The sequence below is a fragment of the Lagenorhynchus albirostris genome, chromosome 4 (assembly GCF_949774975.1).
Source record: "Lagenorhynchus albirostris chromosome 4, mLagAlb1.1, whole genome shotgun sequence".
Classification (NCBI taxonomy): domain Eukaryota; kingdom Metazoa; phylum Chordata; class Mammalia; order Artiodactyla; family Delphinidae; genus Lagenorhynchus; species Lagenorhynchus albirostris.
Genome location: NC_083098.1, coordinates 27,530,394 through 27,551,057, shown reverse-complemented (window position 1 = coordinate 27,551,057; position 20,664 = coordinate 27,530,394). Strand labels below are relative to the sequence as shown.

The 20,664-nt window shown below is 38.7% G+C and overlaps 1 protein-coding gene across 5 annotated transcripts in view; it reads right to left on the bottom strand.

Annotated features, from left to right (window-relative positions):
- ARHGAP10 (Rho GTPase activating protein 10) overlaps positions 1-20,664 on the bottom strand; it is a 326,931-nt gene that overhangs the window by 118,501 nt on the left and 187,766 nt on the right. For 4 of the 5 annotated variants that reach the window (XR_009540249.1, XM_060147720.1, XM_060147721.1 and 1 more), the window contains 2 exons: positions 10,747-10,821; positions 4,267-4,354 (listed from right to left, as the gene is read on the bottom strand). Coding sequence is in view for 4 of the 5 variants with exons in the window: in XM_060147720.1 (XP_060003703.1) it covers positions 4,267-4,354; positions 10,747-10,821 (163 nt within the window). In the remaining variant the exon portion in view is untranslated. The remainder of the gene's footprint in view (positions 1-4,266; positions 4,355-10,746; positions 10,822-20,664) is intronic. The other variant, XM_060147722.1, reaches the window with a different exon arrangement.

Sequence of the window (20,664 nt, the reverse complement as noted above, 5' to 3'; positions counted from 1 at the left end):
CACTCTCCTCAATGGTAAAAAACTGAAACCATTTCCACTAAGATCAGGAACAAGACAAAGTTGCCCACTCTCATCACTCTTATTCAACATAGTTTTGGAAGTTTTAGCCACAGCAGTCGGAGAAGAAAAAGAAATAAAAGGAATCCAAATCGGAAAAGAAGAAGTAAAGCTGTCACTGTTTGCAGATGACATGAAACTATACATAGAGAATCCTAAAGATGCTACAAGAAAACTACTAGAGCTAATCAATGACTCTGGTAAAGTAGCAGGATACAAAATTAATGCACAGAAATCTCTGGCATTCTTATACACTAATGATGAAAAATCTGCAGGTGAAATTAAGAAAACACTCCCATTTACCATTGCAACAAAAAGAATAAAATTTCTAGGAATAAACCTACCTATCTAGGAATAAACCTACTGAAGGAGACAAAAGACCTGTATGCAGAAAATTATAAGACACTGATGAAAGAAATTAAAGATGATACAAATAGATGGAGAGATATACTATGTTCTTGGATTGGAAGAATCAACATTGTGAAAATGACTCTATTACCCAAAGCAATCTACGGAGTCAATGCAATCCCTATCAAACTACCAATGGCATTTTTCACAGAACTGGAACAAAAAAGTTCACAATTTGTATGGAAACACAAAAGACCCCGAATAGCCAAAGCAATCTTGAGAACGAAAAATGGAGCTGGAGGAAACAAGCTCCCTGACTTCAGACTATACTACAAAGCTACAGTAATCAAGACAGTATGGTACTAAGAGGGAAGAGATATGGGAACACATGTATATGTATAACTGATTCACTTTGTTATAAAGCAGAAACTAACACACCATTGTAAAGCAATTATACCCCAATAAAGATGTTAAAAAAAAAAGAGACAGTATGGTACTGGCACAAAAACAGAAATATAGATCAGTGTAACAGGATAGGAAGCCCAGAGATAAACTCACGCACATATGGTCACCTTATCTTTGATAAAGGAGGCAGGAATGTACAGTGGAGATAAGACAGCCTCTTCAATAAGTGGTGCTGGGAAAACCGGACAGGTACATGTAAAACTATGAAATTAGAACACTCCCTAACACCATACACAAAAATAAGCTTAAAATGGATTAAAGACCTAAATGTAAGGCCAGAAACTATCAAACTCTTAGAGGAAAACATAGGCAGAACACTCTATGACATAAATCACAGCAAGATCCTTTTTGACCCACCTCCTAGAGAAATGGAAATAAAAACAAAAATAAACAAATAGGACCTAATGAAACATAAAAGCTTTTGCACAGCAAAGGAAACCATAAACAAGACCAAAAAACAACCCTCAGAATGGGCGAAAATATTTGCAAATGAAGCAACTGACAAAGGATTAATCTCCAAAATTTACAAGCAGCTAATGCAGCTCAATATCAAAAAAACAAAAACACAATCCAAAAACGGGCAGAGGAGCTAAATAGACATTTCTCCAAAGAAGATATACAGATTGCCAACAAACACATGACAGAATGCTCAACATCATTAATCATTAGAGAAATGCAAATCAAAACTACAATGAGATAACATCTCACACTGGTCAGAATGGCCATCAACAAAAAATGTAGAAACAATAAATGCTGGAGAGGGTGTGGAGAAAAGGGAACCCTCTTACACTGCTGGTGGGAATGTGAATTGGTACAGCCACTATGGAGAACAGTACGGAGGTTCCTTAAAAAACTAAAAATAGAACTACCATATGACCCAGCAATCCCACTACTGGGCATATACCCTGAGAAAACCATAATTCAAAAAGAGTCATGTACCAAAATGTTCATTGCAACTCTGTTTACAATAGTCAGGAGATGGAAGCAACCTAAGTGTCCATCATCGGAAGAATGTATAAAGAAGATGTGGCACATATATACAATGGAATATTACTCAGCCATAAAAAGAAACGAAATTGAGTTATTTGTAGTGAGGTGGATGGACCTAGAGTCTGTCATACAGAGTGAAGTAAGTCAGAAAGAGAAAGACAAATACCATATGCTAACACATGTAAATGGAATCCAGGAAAAAAAAATGTTATGAAGAACCTAGGGGTAAGATGGGAATAAAGACACAGACCTACCAAAGAATGGACTTGAGGATATGGGGAGGGGGAAGGGTAAGCTGGGACAAAGTGAGAGAGTGGCATGGACATATACACACTACCAAATGTAAAATAGATAGCTAGTGGGAAGCAGCCGCAAAACACAGGGAGATCAGCTCAGTGCTTTGTGACCACCTAGAGGGGTGGGATAGGGAGGGTGGGAGGGAGGGAGACGCAAGAGGGAAGAGATATGGGAACATATGTATATGTATAACTGATTCTCTTTGTTATAAAGCAGAAACTAACACACCATTGTAAAGCAATTATACTACAATAAAGATGTAAAAAAATAAAAAATAAAAAAATAAATCTTCTTTAAATAAAATACTTGAAAATAGGTAACACACACCTGAACCCACTGATAAATGTTAATTTCATTAAAAAGTGGGCCAACTGGACAACACAGGCCTCCTGATGTAATAACACAACAGGAAGAATACAGCACTGCTATGATGTATTCTTGCAATAAATAAACAAAAGCCGAATGTGAATCTAACGAAGCCTATAGATTTAACTATTAGCTTATAGGAAACATGACAGATAACAGAGAAAGCTGAGGATACCACCAGCCGTATCTAAAATGTGGAAAATTCTATTTTAAAAAATGACTCAGGGGCTTCCCTGGTGGCGCAGTGGTTGAGAGTCCGCCTGCCGATGCAGGGGACACGGGTTCGTGCCCCGGTCCAGGAAGATCCCACATGCCGCAGAGCGTCTGGGCCCGTGAGCCATGGCCGCTGAGCCTGCGCGTCCGGAGCCTGTGCTCCACAACGGGAGAGGCCACAACAGTGAAAGGCCCGCGTACCGCAAAAAAAAAAAAAAAAAGAGTAAAAATGACTCAGGTTCATCAACAAATTAAATGCTGGGGGGGCGGGGTAGAGGGAGGGGACTGCACAAATGAAAAACGACTTAAAACATACCAACCAAATGAAATGTGCTGACAGTTTTGAAATCCTGAAGGAATTAAAACAAACATTAAAATACGTTTTTGAAAAAAAAATCTGTAAAAATGGAACACAGATTGAGTACCTCATCATACGCATTTTGTTAGGTATGATAATTATATTCTTTTTGTCTTTTCTATAACGTCCTTTTTTTAAGTCCTTACCTTTTTTGAGATATGCACTCAAGTATTTATGAGTGCAGCAATACGTTTTAGAAAATCTTTAAAGTATTATTCCAAAAAGTGGCAGTAGAGAGACTAATGAAACAAGAAGTGTCGAATGTTGAAAACTGAAAAGCAGGATAATGGGGCCATGAGGAGTCATTATACGCATCTCTCCGCTTGTATAAATTTGAAATTTTTAAAGTATACAAATTTTTTAAAACACAAAATATGTAATATAAGCTGATTCTAATGTGCTTGTTGGAACCCAAATAGTATTTACCTGAAAATCAATCCTGTGGGTTGGTTAAAAAGAACTGATGATGGGGGAGCAGTGCCATTTGTCTGCCAGGCAAAAAGCAAAGTCCCCAGCGGACCCACAGCCTAAGAATTACAGTCGTGACTGTTTTCCATTCCCTTACTCCGTGTACTTGTCCTTCATCTATCCTCAAGCTTTGTGATCATTCATTTCCTTTCTTTTCTCAAGAAAGGTGAATGCTCAAAGAAATGCTGAAGCTTTTCAAGCTCTAATCCTAGATACTTCCTATAGTAAATATAAAACTCAAAGTTTATCTTAAAAAAAAAAATAAAAAACCTCATCAAGTAAACTTCTTTTCAAATCGCTCGGTATATGTCTGTCATCATTATAATCCTTTAAGTTCACATGGTTTACACTTAAACGAAAACGTCTTCATTTTAGCCCACAACATAAAGAAAAGATTCAATGAATGTAATAAACAGCCTTCTTCCTTACTGTTTCAGAGCATTTAATTCCAAAAACTCACATCCACAATAGACTCTATTTCAAAACCCAAGTCTATTCCAGGTCTGTTCTGTTGCAATTTATCTATCAACTGATGTTCACTGACTACGTCCCACACTTCCTGGGACATCATTAGGTACCTCATAAATGTTCTCCTTTCTCATAAGGTTTGACTTTTGAGATGCATGTTCGGAGTCTGCATTTGCTGTGTGTTAAACATCCAAACAGTCCGCTCTTCCCCCGCCCCACTACCGAGAGGAGCTCACCTCAAATACTGTTTCAGGGCACTCGTTATTGTCTTCACTTCCCAATCTATAGAATTCTCCAGGTCCACCTCATTGCAGGTTTTCACATCTGGTGAGCAAGCAAGGAAGAAAAAAATAATTCAAACCTTGACCAAATGGCTCATCTTTAAACAGCCAAACCACAAATATTGAATTCTGTGGTTTCCTATAAAAACATTACATATAATTTCTTATCATATTATAAGCCATATTCTTTTATCAGACATTTCTCGCACTTCAGAAAATCTGTAGTGAAGATCGAAGTAAAAGGAGAAGGGTTGGGCTGGGAGTAGGGGAGAACTGGACAGAGCATTTAAATATTCATAACTGCAAAGCATGTACAGCTATTATTATTACTACTACTACTCTTATTATAAGGTACTACTCAGTAGCCATGGCTTACAGCATGTGGCATTTTGCAGTGTCTATACATCTGAACTTGTTTCAGGTGGCACGATTGCTATCACACTGTGTCATGACAGGGGAAACAGGCAGTACCCTTAATGGCAAAATTCCTATTAGAAGAACAAGAAGTCAGTGGGGGCAAAGGATGGTAAGTCTGGTCCCACACTTCTAAGGTTTATACTCATCATATTGTCTTTCTGAAGACTAATACGTGATCAACCAAAACAGAAATGACACATAAACTTAAAAAGTCTTTCATGGGTAATCTTTCACATTAACGTTACAATCTATACACTCATCCAAGAAATATTTACTAGAAGCCTCTATGTAACATGTCTGACATTCATTCTGAATTAGTTTTCTTTGTCCTAAAAGTATGTTAATGATGCATTTCTTACAAATGCCCTTTCAAATATCTAGTAAACTCTAAAAAAGATGTAAAACAGGCACTAAAAAAAAGAAGAAGTAGAAGAAGAGTTGAAGGAGGAGGAGGGCAGCGCAATTAGTTCTGAAAAGGAAAAAGTCAACCCTGGTTGAAATAAAAGGAAAGGATAGTGGGAAAGGCAAGTATTCCGAGTGTGGTGGCATCTAGGCTGGGCTACTGCACTTGGCCGTGACCTGGCAGCAGGGAGGAGCGTGCAGCAAGGGACACACACCGGGGCTTCAATCCCGCCTCAGCCCTGACCAGCCTCACCGCCCCAACAAGTCAGCTCCAAACCTCTCTGAACTTCAGCTCTTCATGTGCGTGACGGAGATAACGTACACGCTCTCGTGGGACTACTGAGAGCATCAAAGCAAATCAGGAATGTACGCAGATTTCCATAAATCATCAAATGAGTGGGTAATTACCACACTTGAGTCACCAAAAGTATAAGTGTTCGGTGGTGGTACCTACCCTTGGGAGGGAGCAGTAAATGGCTTATGATGAAAGACATCAAACAATCAACAGAAACTGGAGTGAGTTTCTACGCTCCAATCACACAAAGGAGAAAATAAGAGATTCGTGGAAAACACTTACTTCTCCCTCACTCCAGAATGATGTTTCAACTAAGACCCCCCGAGAAAACTAGTCGTTTCAGGTATTTTTTCCTCCCTTACACTGTTATTTGTCTATATACAGGAGGAAACTTGTTAGTATACCCTTTTCAAACTAAAGTTCAAAAAGAAAATCCTGTCCAAATGGGACCACCATGTTAAGTCACGCATGCCACTTAAAAAGTTTGAGGCTTCGGCATGGGAAAGGATGGGTGACAATGTAATGTTATTTCTCAAACTTTTTGAAAATAAAGTAAAACAGGAAGTGATGGTTATTTCACAGCCATAACATCAGATACATGAAGTCGATTACTGAAAAGTCTGGAAACTTTTCAAAGCACTTCAACAGCTCTTGATTACAGCAACTGACAGCAATACACAATAAACTACAACAATGGCAATTGACACTGATTACATTTTGATCGGTTCCTACAGTTCAGAACTCATTTGATACTGAGTTTGTCAGACAAGCCACAGATACATTCAAGAAATCAAATTAAGCACCCTGATTAAAGGTGCAATCCTTTATAACTAGGACTAAATAATTCTGTTCTAAAGGCTTTGCCAACCAATTACTGCAGTAACTGAATATTCTCTCTGTCATTAAGTCAATTATTTAAATCTCGTACAAGTCAGATAACATTTTCAATCAACTTGCTACCAGCAAATCACCATTTTAAAATCCAGGAGGCTTCTCAAGGAAATCTTTTATTTTCAGCTTTTGACCAAATGATCATTCTCTATTTTGAGAACCATAGTCTTTATATGAAAAAATAAGCCATCCTTTGAATTCATGGAATAAAAAGGAGCTGTCACACGAGAAGCCAATGACTACATAATGTCTATGGTATTAATCCTCTATTAAATTTTCACTGTTTTCAAATAACTCGATCATCCCTAGCAGCTCTTACCAATCCGTGGATGCACTGGGACGAGGTAAATTTGTTAATAACTTATTTGGGATTCAAACTTAAAAATGCATTTAGAGTGTTCAATCAGACTATATGTTCTACCATAAATAAGGTAGAAATTCTGTTTCCTTTCTGGCCAAGGAACACTATACCTCGTGGATTAGCTTAAAACCTAACCTAAACTAATGAACAGAGATACAAATAGCTGACTTTTTATTTCGGTAAATGCTTCATAATTCTATAACCAGTGGTCACGTTTTTGAAACCGGAAACTTTCAGCCCAGCCCAACATGCTGGCACCCTACTCGACACTGACTTGGGTCCCAGTCGAAAGTACTTAGAGACGCCCAGTGATTGAATGAGTTTGGAGAATATTCTTTATAATCCAAAATCAGAATCTTTTTCAGCTACACTAGTTTACTTTTTCCCTCAATCTTCGTGAAAAGTCCTACAAACAAAGTAAACATGGTAATACGTTTATAGTAAAACTCCCCTAAATTAGTCTGATTTCTGGCTTTCTATGGTTCTCTGTCTTAAAATAAAATCATCCAGCTGTTTTTACAAATTAAATTTAGAAACAAACAGAAAATTCACCAGCACACACAAGCTACCACCACATTTTCCCAGCACTTTCCCTTCCCTGCTCTGATGCTTTCATTCCAAAGAAGGAGAAGAAGGAAGAACACAGGACAATTCCAACTCAGCAGAGTTCCAACCTACCAATTGCGATAATTCATCTGTTACATTTTCACCCCACTTACTAAAACACCGTGACTCACCCAAAGACACCTCATCTGCTATTTCTCCCTGCCTTCCCCAATTGCTTCAAGTTTCTAATAAAAAAAAAAAAAAAATTCTACCAGACTATGTGTGCCCTCTGTTAGAGCAAAAAAAAAAAAAAAAAAAAGGAAAAGAAAAACACCTGTAAAGGGAAGGAATGTAATTGCTCACTGGGGCATGTTCTTGTGGAACCTTAAGAAACTTGGTCCAAGGGAAAGCTAGGAGGCTGTTGGAAAATCCAGCAGACCGCTACTTTCTGCCCCCAGGGATGGAAGCTGACCAAGAAGGCAAACAACTCTCATCACCAGGGGAGAAGGGCAGCTGCCCACCCCTTTACCTGACCTGGAGGAGTACAAATGGTGGTCAGCTGCCATTAGTACTTCATGTGTGGCGGAGAGGAGAGAAGAAAGGGGCAGGGGAGGAAAGGGGAGCGAGAAAAAGGAATGGGGGAGGGGAAGAAGAAGAACAGGAAGGGGAAGGAGAAGAAGAACAGAGAGAAATATTTTTCTCTATTGTAATTTTAAACATGAAGGTCATGAAAACACACCCAGTAGAGACACAAGTGAAGAAAACATGCAAGATATTAAGCATGCATCCTTCTTTTAGAAATCACCACAAACTTTTACACAGGAGTATTTAAAGAATGCTGAAAATATTTTAAATACAAAAATATTTTATGTAAAAATGGCAATAAAGGAAAAATAATAGCAAAGTAAATGATTAGCTCTCAAGAACGAAAGAGAACCAAAGTGAACAGAAGTTCCTGTCAAAAAATATAAAACGACTTGGAACTTTATCTCAGATTTTTAAAAAGTTAGGTTACTTTTCATTTCTGCAAAGAAAAACGCATTCCAAACAAAAAGTACTTTGAAAAAATTCAAATTTGAAATAAACATTATCTGGAGGAATCGAAATTTAAAAAAATAACTGCCTAAAAATGTTAAAACTTGGTAAATCTGGGGAAGGGGTATTATGGGAGTCTATTGTACTATTTATTTGCAATTTTTCTGCAGGCTAGAGATTATTTCAAAATAAAAAATTTTGGTTTTTAAAAGTAAATAAATAATTTTTAAAAAATAACTCCTAGTACCACAAATGGGCAAAATTATCAGAATTAATTGTCTACTGGAGGGAAAAAAAATAGATTGGTACAAAAGAGCAAAATTAAAAATCTGGCAGACTCACCCAATTTTTTTCTCTTAAACATATATAACTTTGAAACAATGTAGAGAAGTTGGGAAATGTAGAAAATGAATATCTACAGACAGTGTGTACACAACTACTCAGAAACTCAAATTCTTTTTTTGGAAGAGGTATAAGTTAGTTCAATTTGAACACTTGCTGAATCAGGAAGATAGGAAAGAAACATCTTAAGGTAATCTTAAATTCATTAGGAAATAGTGAATAAACCTCTTTCGTTAAGAGCTGAAGTTTTAGTTGGTAACATAAAGTAACAAGAAAATGATATTAATGCTAATAAAAATCCAAAGTTTGTGACTGACCATCTTAAATTCATACTAGGAATTATTTAGAGATGAAGTGAAATTAATTTATCCTGTGCCGTTCCCTTAAATGCATTACTTAATAAGAAAACAGTAAGTCAGTATCTTTCCCTTGTGTCAATTCTCTAAGTTCCTCTGATTGCAGAATGATATTACTGAAAACACAGCATTTCTTTTTGCCAGCAGCTTAAATGAGGTTGTGTCATGCTTGTGTCCTGGACTTCTCTACGCTGGGCCTCACGGAAAGTGAAAACAGTTTTCCAGGTCATGAATTTTTGAGGGTTTAGATATTTTAAGCACCTTGCAAGTTCAGAACTGTCTTGGGACATTTCCCATGAGCAGAGGAAAGTACCACCCAAGTCCAGGGATGTGGATGATCATATGGTTTTTATAAGTTTAAGAACAAATTTGGAGACAGCTTAACACCTCAGGGTGACCACAGGGACACCTGCTTGTTTGAGCTGCCCTTGAACATGAATGAGAAGATAATAAAATAAAGCTATCGTCCTTATAACCGATTCACTGCCAAGTGTGCCTTTCAGCCTTTCTCCCTTTCTGATACCAACAGAGTCTTCCACTTCTAATCACCACAACACCATCTTGGAAATGAGAGAAGTGTTTCTAATTTTAAAATTAACTAAAAGCAGATGCTGTCGTCCCATTAAACCCTGCCAGCTGCTACTGAACCACTGGCAACCTGAGTCTATTTCATTTGGAGCCCACTAATGGTAAAAAGGAAAATCTGACTGCCAAAACTGCATACCCAAGTCAAACCAGAGAGGCAGAAAATGAAAACAACTCGTGAAAGCGAATGTATTCTAATAAGGCTCTCCAAGTCATGACGAGGCATTTTTCCTGTGGTTAATAAGCTCAGAGAAGAGTTGTTGCTTATTAAATCCTGAATTCAAACGCAGCCAAACAAGCAACGCTATCCGTAACATCCCGGCTGATTTGATTCAGCTCGGTTGATGCTTGCTCAAAGTAAGTCTTTGCGACAATGCTTTAAGATGCAGACGGGTTTAAATGCATTGACAGAATACCTGAGGGCACTGTTAATATTGATTAAAGTGAGATATCAAATAAATTAATATTTAGCAAGGTCATAATGACAGATCAGTTTGACACACAGGCCCTCAAGCCTGATGAGTTATCGTCACCCCCCAGGAGGCAGCCTGCTTTGGGGTCATGGGGGGCGGAGGAGCAGGGCCTCTTACAGGTGGCACTGAGCTGACAGCAGAGTGTAATGTAAAAGCGCTTTGTCATTCACATAACGTCTGGGGTAATGAAATGAATTCACTTTCTGGCTTCCTCTTGTCTGCGATGCCAAAGAACACTGTGTTATCAGCACAGATGGAGCAGGCATGGTTCTGGAGAACAGCCTGGTGCAAACTACAAACAAGCCACTGTGCATACCAATGAATCCCTGAGAATCAGACCCTTGCTGTTGAGTGACAGTTGTGGAAGCTCCAGAAAAATGAGCGAGGCCCAGTGGTCTTGTGCAACCAAATGTACTGTCAAGACTTTGGACGGGCAATTTGGAGGCCATGCAAATCACAGAGGCCTGGCTGCTACTCCCCTGGGAGAAGCAAGCAGTAGAAGACGTTCACCCATGAGCTGCCTTCTTTTCTTCCTCCATTTCTTAGTAAGGGGGACCTGAGCAAACGCTAACCGACTTCTCTGAGCCAACTGTCTCTGCTCAGGAGAAAAGGACTCCAAGACAGCAGACGAAAAGGATGGATTCCCAAGTTACGTCACTATGAAACACTGAGTTGCAAAGACAACGAACATAAACAAACAATGCATGGAAAATTATTAGAAAAGAGGCATACCCATCAACATACTCAGAAGTCTCTGGACCTTTGAACTCACCCCCACAACTCTGTACAATCCTTGGTCGTTTATACCTATTTGGAAGAGACGAAATGTTAGCAAATACGAGACAGTCAAGTCTGAAAAGCTGTCAACAAACAGTGGCACTCAGAATCCTTGCTAACTCACGTTAGCAGCATTCCTGTTGCCTATAAAAACAACGTTTGACAAAAGTGAGTGTTTACCAACTTGCCTTAGCAGCTTGGTATTCATGACTTATGGTTGGAAGTTGATCTCCTGAAACACTGTTGCACGTGGCCAAAATGTAAGGAGCCAGTGGTTATGAAAAAAAGTTGATTAAGTAGTACTCACACATACCAATGCAATTTGCAAAGATGCACGGCACCTTTCATGTTTCTTATGTTTACTTATTCTTGAGATTTGTCTTGAAAACTTTTAGCCTTTTAAAAATAATATGGTGCTGATTAGGACACAGGAAGAAACCGTTGTGTGAATGATTCTTGAAGACCATGGAAATCACTCACTCAAACGTAAAGCAAAACTTGTTTCGTTCAGGGTTTTTTTAAAAGCCATTACATGCACTGTCCAGTAAGAAGCACTAAGACTCCAAAGGAGGATCAGAGGCTGTTTCACTGGGCTGCCTTTTGTTTCGTTCTCCTTACTCAGTTTCAAGCTTCTGAAATGTCCTATTCGTCTGTTATTTGCTGAATTGTGTCCCCCAAAATTCATATGTTGAAGTCCTAACCCCCAGTATCTCAGAATGTGACTGTTTCCGGAACTAAGGTCTTTAAAAGAAGGGGTTAAGTTAAAACAAGGTCATGAGGGTGGGCCCTAATCCAATATGACTGGTATCCTTATAAGCAGAGATCAGGCCACAGATGCAAACGGAAGGAAGACAGTGTGAAAACACAGGGAGAAGATGGCCATCCACAAGCTGTGGAGAGGGGCCCTCAGAAGAAACCAGCCCTGCGGACGCCCTGTCTCGGACCTCTAGCCCCGAGAACTCTGCGAAAATAAACTTCTGTTGCTTAAGCCACCCAGTCTGTGGTACTTGATTATGCAGCCCCAGCAAAACAGACACACCTTCTCTCTCGATTGTCTCTAGAGAGCTCAAAGGACCAGAAGAGGAAAGGCTGGCCCTTCAGCCTACACAAGACTATTAAGAAGGCTCAAGAATCAAAGTAGCAGAGAGGCACCTTCATGATGGGAAACACTGACTCCAAGAGCAGAGAAAGATGCAGGTCAGCCCTGCCAGGAGCTGGGAAAAAAAAGAAACTGTCAAGAAACACAAAAATCAGAGCTTGAGCCTGCTGGAGGAGAAAACACCAGCCACAGCCCACTCCTTCTGTCTCCTACAGGCTAGAAGACCATGTCCAGAGAATTTTAAATACCAGAGGATTTTTGTCAATTCTACTCTATTTAAGAAACCTAAAATAGTGGCCTCAAAGCCAGAAGCCAAAAGAGCAAGTTATATGCTGCAAACAAACGTGCCCTCTGAGAAGTGCCCGACATACAAAGAGAAATGAAATAAGAATGTTACTTCAGCAATAATCATCACTCTGTGCTGGTAATGACTATCAGATAATACATCAAGTTCAAATTCATCAACCCGAGAGAAGGAGAGTTCATTGCTAATGCGTAATGAAAGGTACAAGGGGGAACTAATGCTACTCAACACAGTTTTTCCTTTTTTAACATGAAATTTAAATAAACCTCCTATAAAAGCAGCTTGGAAACGGCACCTAGAACACATGCACTCAAGTCATGTAGGATTTACTGTTTCTTGTTACATTGTCCTTAAAAGCTCTGGACTAGGGACTTGGGACAAATTTTACATCTATGAACACACACATGACATACAAAAGACATCATATAAACAGATTTGAAGAATATAAACCAATCAATACGCCAAGTCATACGATTCGTATATCCTCTCCAACTTCTCTTCCAAATTTCCCCTATCAGCCAAAGGGATCAGCACTTCTCATCACCAAGTATTAGAATTTTGAAAATTTTCTTTGACTTCCTGTCACTTTCCAAATGCAACAGATCGCAATCTCTGCATTTTCTTCACACTTTGGATTAATCTCTGCTTCTTCAGCATGGCCTCGAATTTGATGCCTGCATGTTGGGCATCCTTACAGGGACATACACACAACCATAATCCATTCTGAACACCATCGTTTTTTCTACTTTCTATTCTTCAAGCCACTTTGATTATCTTTAGGTCTCTCCCATCCCCATTTAAAAGTTAAAGTCAACAGATCCAATCCGAATTCCTCAGCTGAAGAAGCATGTAAGGCATAGACACATAACTCCCCATAAGGGGTCCCACCTCACCTACCCACATTTAATGCAGAGTATTCGTCTTCAATCAGAGCAGACCGCTGACTATCAAATTCATCCCCTCCTCAGGCACAAGTCTCCTCTGACGGGGAAGTTCTTCCCCTTCTCTTCATTAATAACTCATCTGCCAAATATGTATTCACCAAATACATGGCAGGTGTGATTCTAGTTGCCCAAGAGTCGACAGTGAGCAAGGTGAAGTCCCATCCAGACCTTCAAATCAGAAAAAAATCCCACCTTTTCTGTCACCACCCACAGTGATATTCCCTTTTATTAAAATTTTTATCTGTTTTGAACTTATATATTCTTTTCTCACCATTTTTTCTATTGAAGTGTAGTTAATTTACAATGTTGTGTTAGTTTCAACTGTACGGCAAAGTGATTCAGCTATACATATCTGTGTGAGTATATATGTGTCTATATCTATTCTTTTTCAGAGTCTTTTCCGTTATAGGTTATTACAAGATATTGACTACAGTTCTCTGTGCTCCACAGTAGGTCCTTGTTGTTTACCTAATTTATATACAGCAGTGTGTATCTGTTAATCCCAGACTCCTAATGTCTCTCCCCCACCACCGCCACTATCTCCTTCGGTAAACCTAAGTTTGTTTCTATGTCTATGAGTCTGTTTCTGTTTCTGTAAATAACTTCACTTGTATCATGTTTTAGATTCCACATATAAGTGATATTGTATGATACTTGTCTTTGTCTGACTTGCTTCATTTAGTAAGATAATCTCTAGGTCTATCATGTTGCTGTAAATAGCATTATTTCATTCTTTTTTACGTCTGAGTAATAGTCCATTGTATATATATGTGTGTGTATATATATATACACACCACATCTTCTTTATCTATTCATCTGTCAATGACATTTAGATTGCTTCCATGTCTTGGCTACTATAAACAGTGCTGCTATGAACCTTGGGGTGCAGGCATCTTTTTGAATTAGAGTCTTTGTCTTTTCCAGATATATGCCTGGGAGTGGGATTGCAGGATCATATGGTAGCTCTATTTTTAGTTTTTTTAAGGAAACTCCATCCTGTTCTCCATAGTGGGTGTACCAATTTACATTCCCACCAACAATGTAGGAGGGTTCCTTTTTCTCCACACCCTCTGATATTCCCTTTTTCTGAATGTGACTCGTAATTATTTTCTTTTAACACCTGATCACATTTTAAAGCAAGCCCACATTCTGCTATTCACAGTTGCCAAAATCAAAAATCTGAATGCCTGACCTGACATCAGGTTATTTAGATCTGTATTTTTCCCCACTCAGCATGAATATTCATATGTCACTATGTTAAAAATAGTTTCCACACCAAACCTATCTGAAGACGTTAAATATGGGACAGTATATGTCCCATATTGCCTTTGCTCAAACACGTCCACCTCAGAATTTTCAGATTAAGAATCGTGGACTCTGGGACTTCCCTGGTGGTCCAGTGGTAAAGAATCCACCTTCCAGTGCAGGAGATGTGGGTTCGATCCCTGTTTGGGGAACTAAGATCCCACACGCCGCGCGACAGCTAACTAAGCTCACGCACCACAACTACTGAGCTTGCGTGCCTCAACAAGAGAGCCCGCGTGACACAACCAAGACCCGACGCAGCCAAAAAATATTAAAAATAAATAAATTGTTAAAGAAAAAAAAAAGAATTGTGGACCTGTGTTCTTCCTTTTCTCCCCAAATACATAGAGATATTACCTGGAAAGATATTAGGTTAACTTTGATTTGGACTTTTTTCGTTTGTTTATTTTTAATAGCTTTCACGGTGCCTTGCATAGAATAATTGAGTACAGAATAGGTATAGCTAGGTTGATTTGACTTGAAATTATTTTAGAACTACAGATACAGATTGAACTTGGCCCAAACCAGACATTACACTTAAGAACTAAAAACTTTAACATCCAAGGTATTAATAAACAAAACGAAAAGACAACCCTCAGAATGGGAGAAAATATTCGCAAATGAAGCAAGTGACAGGGATTAATCTCCAAAATATACAAATAGCTCATGAAGCTCAATATCAGAAAAACAAACAACCCAATCAAAAAATGGGCAGAAGATCTAAATAAACATTTCTCCAAAGAAGACATACATCTTCCTTGAGGAGAGGGGCAAGAAGTAGAAATGAGTTTCATCATCATCTCTGCCTCACTGTTTCCTTCTCCAAACCCAAATGATGCTACCGGACCCAGAGGGTCCGTTCAGCTCCAGAAAACAGCTGCCTGGAACTCAGGAACCCCAGTGGGCAACCAGAGGTCCTTGTAGGTGGGCTGGAGAATCAAAAGAGAAAAGAAGATACTTTGAGACAATAAAAAAAAATTACAAGCAAAAGGAAAAAAAGAAGTTTTAGAGGGTTGATAAATTCCATTAAACAACAGAGGTGGAGGTAAAGGCTGGAGGGACTCAACTGACAAGTCAATGAAGTAAGAAGAAAACACAGTGCCATTTGAAGTTAAGGAAGCAGAAGAGAGAAGACAGGTAATTAAAACTCGCACACAGGAAAGGCAAACAGGGAGAAGAAGAATATAAAATGAAAGGAAGGAGAAGTTGGAAAGAAATGAGAAGATAACAGGCTAGAAATTATATCACACTTAATTTCCTGTTAATTTCATAAAAAGTATTGAGGACTTACTATATTTTAGGCACTGAGTTAGAATAAAGTGAACACATAGGGTAAAATTAAAAAGAGAATTAAAATGAAAACAGAGAACAACTTGGGACTAACCCAGCCAGAAAGTCTTTTGTTTAGGAAAGAACATTTTTGGCTTCAGGAGCAGATTCTGTGCCTGAGAGCCCATGGTATACATTTAACAAAGAAACTGAATAAACTAATAAATAAACTGAATCAGTAATTGATAAGCTGATGATTGGTTAGTAAAGAGATGTGGAAAGAAAATGAAATGACAAAAAGGATTATTTATAACTACAAAAAATAATACAACATTGTAAATCAACTATACTCCAATATGAAATTTTTAAAAAATGTTTTAAAAAGAAAAAAATAGATATAACAGTATAAAAAAGTAAGGCTCAAACTGGAACATCAATACTTTTGATGGTAACAGGCACAAGATTATTGCAAAAAACTTTCCAGGTGTGTGATTCTACAGAATAAATGATCAGATTCCAGGGGTTTATAAACTAACATTCATTCAGTTCTCATCTAGTAACCAGCAAAGTGCTTGGTGTGAACTGAGATATTTGAGCAATATTTGCAGAGGAAGTGAAATGTTTATTTGCATTTGTGCACCTTGACAACAGGGATGAAAGGTCATTAATGTTCATGTTCACATTCACATCAAAAGTCTGCAATGTGTCATTATTAATGAGGCACATGTGCATATACAAACATGGACATGCATAAGTACAAATAAAGGTTTACACATCTCACCGGCACTGCAAAGACAAACTCCCCTGTTGGCTATGTAATGAACAAATACAAATATTCATGCATGTACGTGTGTGTATAATAATTTTAAATATGTTTGGTAATTATATCTTATATATCTTGAAAGATTCTCGAAAATAAAAGGGAAACAGTATCATATGTAAAATGATCAGGAAAAATTTGTGAGGAAATACCTAGCAACAAGGCTTAAGAATGCTATACTAGGGCTTCCCTGGTGGCACAGTGGTTGAGAGTCCGCCTGCCGATGCAGGGGACACGTGTTCGTGCCCCGGTCCGGGAAGATCCCACATGCCGCGGTGCGGCTGGGCCCGTGAGCCATGGCCGCTGAGCCTGTGCGTCTGGAGCCTGTGCTCCACAACAGTGAGAGGCCCGCGTACTGCAAAAAAAAAAAAAAAAAAAAAGAATGCTATGCTATATCGCTAATTATTAGAGAAATGCAAATCAACACACAATGAGGCATCACCTCACACCAGTCAGAATGGCCATCATCCACAAGTCTATAAATAAGAAATGCTGAAGAGGGTGTAGAGAACAAGGAACCCTCCAACACTATTGGTGGGAATGTAAATTGGTGCACCCACTATGGAGAACAGTATGGAGGTTTCTCAAAAAACTAGAGTTGCATATGATCCAGCAATCCCACTCCTGGGTATATATTGGAGAAAACTCTAATTCGAAAAGATGCATGCATCCCAATGTTCACGGCAGCACTATTTACAATAGCCAAGACATGGAAGCAGCCTAAATGTCCATCAACAGATGAATGGACAAAGAAGATGTATTATACACACATATACACACACAATGGAATATTACTCAGACATAAAAAGGAATGAAAGAATGCCATTTGCAGCAATATGGATGGACCTAGAGATTATCATACTAAGTGAAGTCAGAGAAAGACAAATATCATATGATATTGCTTATATGTGGAATCTTTAAAAATGATTCAAATTAACTTATTTACAAAACAGAAACAGACTCAGAAACATGGAAAATAAACTTTAGGTTACCAAATGAGAAAGTGAGGGGGGAGGGATAAATTAGGAGTTTGAGATTAACATATACACACTACAGTATATAAAATAGATAATCAACAAGGACCTACTGTATAGCCCAGGGAACTATATTCAATATCTTGTAATAACCTATAATGGAAAAGAATCTGAAAAAGATATATATAGATATATATATATAACTGACTCACTTTGCTGTACACCTGCAACTAACACAACATTGTAAATCAACTATACTTCAATTTTTTTAAAAAAGAAAGAGATACTACAAAAGTCATTCAAAGAAAAGCAATGAAGAGACTCATGAATATCGTTTCAGGTCATAGGTGAATTACAAAAACTTGGTAATGTGTTCCTTCCATACATTTATAACTAACCCTCAATAAGCACTATGCTTATATGTCTGTGTAAGTATAGTAAACACGTTCCAGTCCACCCACTACACTGAGTTACATAAAAATAAACAGGTTCATACACAAAGATACCCTTCCAAGATACAGGGTGATCCATAATATTTTAAGGTTCTGTCGAAAACACATGTTTATATTAAATTAGTTTTAAATATAAGCACATAGAACCAAGAATGATTCACTCTTCCATCAAAGGGACCTACCATTCAACATCATAAATTTAAGATGCTCTATATATAAAACTGCAGAATTCTAAAGCTTTAGAAGAAGAATGCATTATTTTTAACACTTACAATGTATTAAATACTGCAAAAAGCAGTGTAAGAGACCATTTCTAAGCACTGGGACAGTTAGAAGGTTACCTATAGCTTTACAAAGACGAGAAGCTCAAAATGATACTGAGTAACATTTTAACCTTTCTAGATCTTGGTTCCCTCATTTAAAAAAAAAACAACAAACAAAAACAAAACATATCCTGGAAATAGAAATTTGTTAAGGTTATAAGATACAAACTATTACAAATTAAGCTTATGGAGATTCTGGAAGCTTCCAGCTCTCCCCTCTCCCAGTTGTTACTGGCAAGTTATTCAACCTGTCTCAACTTCTTTATCTGAAAAATGAGGTTAATGATGGAATGGGGTTGTTGTGAAAATTAAAGGAGATAATGTTTATAAAGCATTTGCATGAGCCTTACATAACAAGCACTCATGAAAATCTTTTTAACTGTAACATAAAATCAAGATTAATATCAAAACACCTTGGCAAAATACATATAAAAGTCACTCTAACCAAGGCATGTAGTCTACAGCCCACTGTCATAAAATAAAGCTTATGTTGGGAAGACAGTCAAAGTTTATTTAATACGAATGACTCATGGAAAATATAAAATTCCTGTTCACCAATAACGTTTGGAATTTCTCCCCTGGATGATAATTATTTGGGCGGCAGATAGAAAAGCATTACAGACAGCTACTATCTGCCAGGAACTGATCTGCGTTTTCCTTCCCTATGAAGTCTTGCTTCCACTTTCGTGTTGGCTTTCCCCTACTCTTTTCATAAAAATCCATTTCTGGGCTAGGATCAAGAGCCTCCCTACCAGCAGGCACCTAGCGGAGAGGTCTCATGATTTCATTCATGTGTTCTTTTCACACCCAGACCAACCCAAGGCTGAGCTCAGAAACCTGCCAGCTTGGCACTCCCGAGGCTGGCCGTCACATGCATGTCCATTCCAGCAGGAGTGAGAAATACCCAAAAACAGGACAAGGCAAATATCCCATTCCAGGTCCAAGCCAATTTCTTTGGAAGTACTGATAATTTCTGGACTCTTCAGACATCTAGGCCTGACTCTAAGTCTCATCCTCTCAAATCCAAGTCTCAAATACAAAGAGTGTTTGGTTTATTAAGGGCTACCTTTGTATTAGGGTCCAAATGGACTATAGTACATTCCCAGTACTCCGTGTGGCTGGCCTCATCTCCCGTTTCTAGCCAGCACAAGGGAAAGCATTTTTGCTTCAGACCAGACAACCCCTAGGCTTGCTGTTATTCCTTGTACAACCACCAAGCCAGCAGGCAGGATGCCTAGAGAGGGGCAGAAGGAAGCTGCAAAATAACAGGGAGTTTCCCCTCTCACTAGAAACACTCGGGGTCCCAAACTCTCCCCAGGTGTCTGATGTCTAGCTGTCCCAGGTCTAAGAGATCTAGCTCTGACTCATTCGACATGCCCTTCCATCTTTCCTCACAGCGTGAACCTCCGGGAAAGAAGCATCTCACAGCCTCTGCACCTGTCGGCATCCCTATCACCACTAAGTTGCTCGGTCACCCAACTCTTTGTCTCATTTTACTTCTATCTCCACAGAGTAATTCTAAGAATCGAAGACCGGCATTCAAATCCCAGCTCTGCCACTTTCAACTTGTCTCTTGAGCCTAATATATGCACCTAAGCCTAATCAAGATGTATCTGCTCAACCACCTACTGAGTTTTGTAGAGATTGGGTGAACTAGAGTACATAGAATACTCGGAAAATGTAAACTGCCGTTTATTTGAATTTCAAACACTGTCAGCTGCAAGTCCCACACTGACATTAGGTCTGCCACTGAGAGACTTTCCAGGGAGTTGCAGAGATTCTCAGCAAAGGGGACACATCTTCCTTGGGTTGATGGTACACCTTCAGGGGTCCATGATGGAGCTGGTCTGGAAAGAGGGCAGGTGTAACTTCAGGATGGCTTCATCCCAGATCGAGATGAGCACTTCAGAGAGTGATACTCAAATCTTCCCTCCCCACTTCCCTTTCCTATTGTCTACAGTTTCAAACCTCCTCTGTTCCTTAAACATTTGTCTTCTGAAAAGATGCTCGATGTCACTAATTATTAGAGAAATGCAAGTCAAAACTACAATAAGATATCACATCACACCAGTCAGAATGGCCATCATCAAAAAGTCTACAAACAGTAAACGCTGGAGAGGGTGTGGAGAAACGGGAACCCTACACTGTGAGTGGGAATGTAAATTGGTGCAGCCATTATGGAAAACACTATGGAGGTTTCTTAAAAAACTAAAAATGGAGCTACCAAATGATCCAGCAATCCCATTCTTGGGCATATATCCAGAGAAAACCATAATCCAAAAGGATACATGCACCCCAGTGTTCACTGCACCACTGTTTACATAGCCAAGATATGGAAGCAACGTAAATGTCCATCAACAGATGAACGGATAAAGAAGATGTG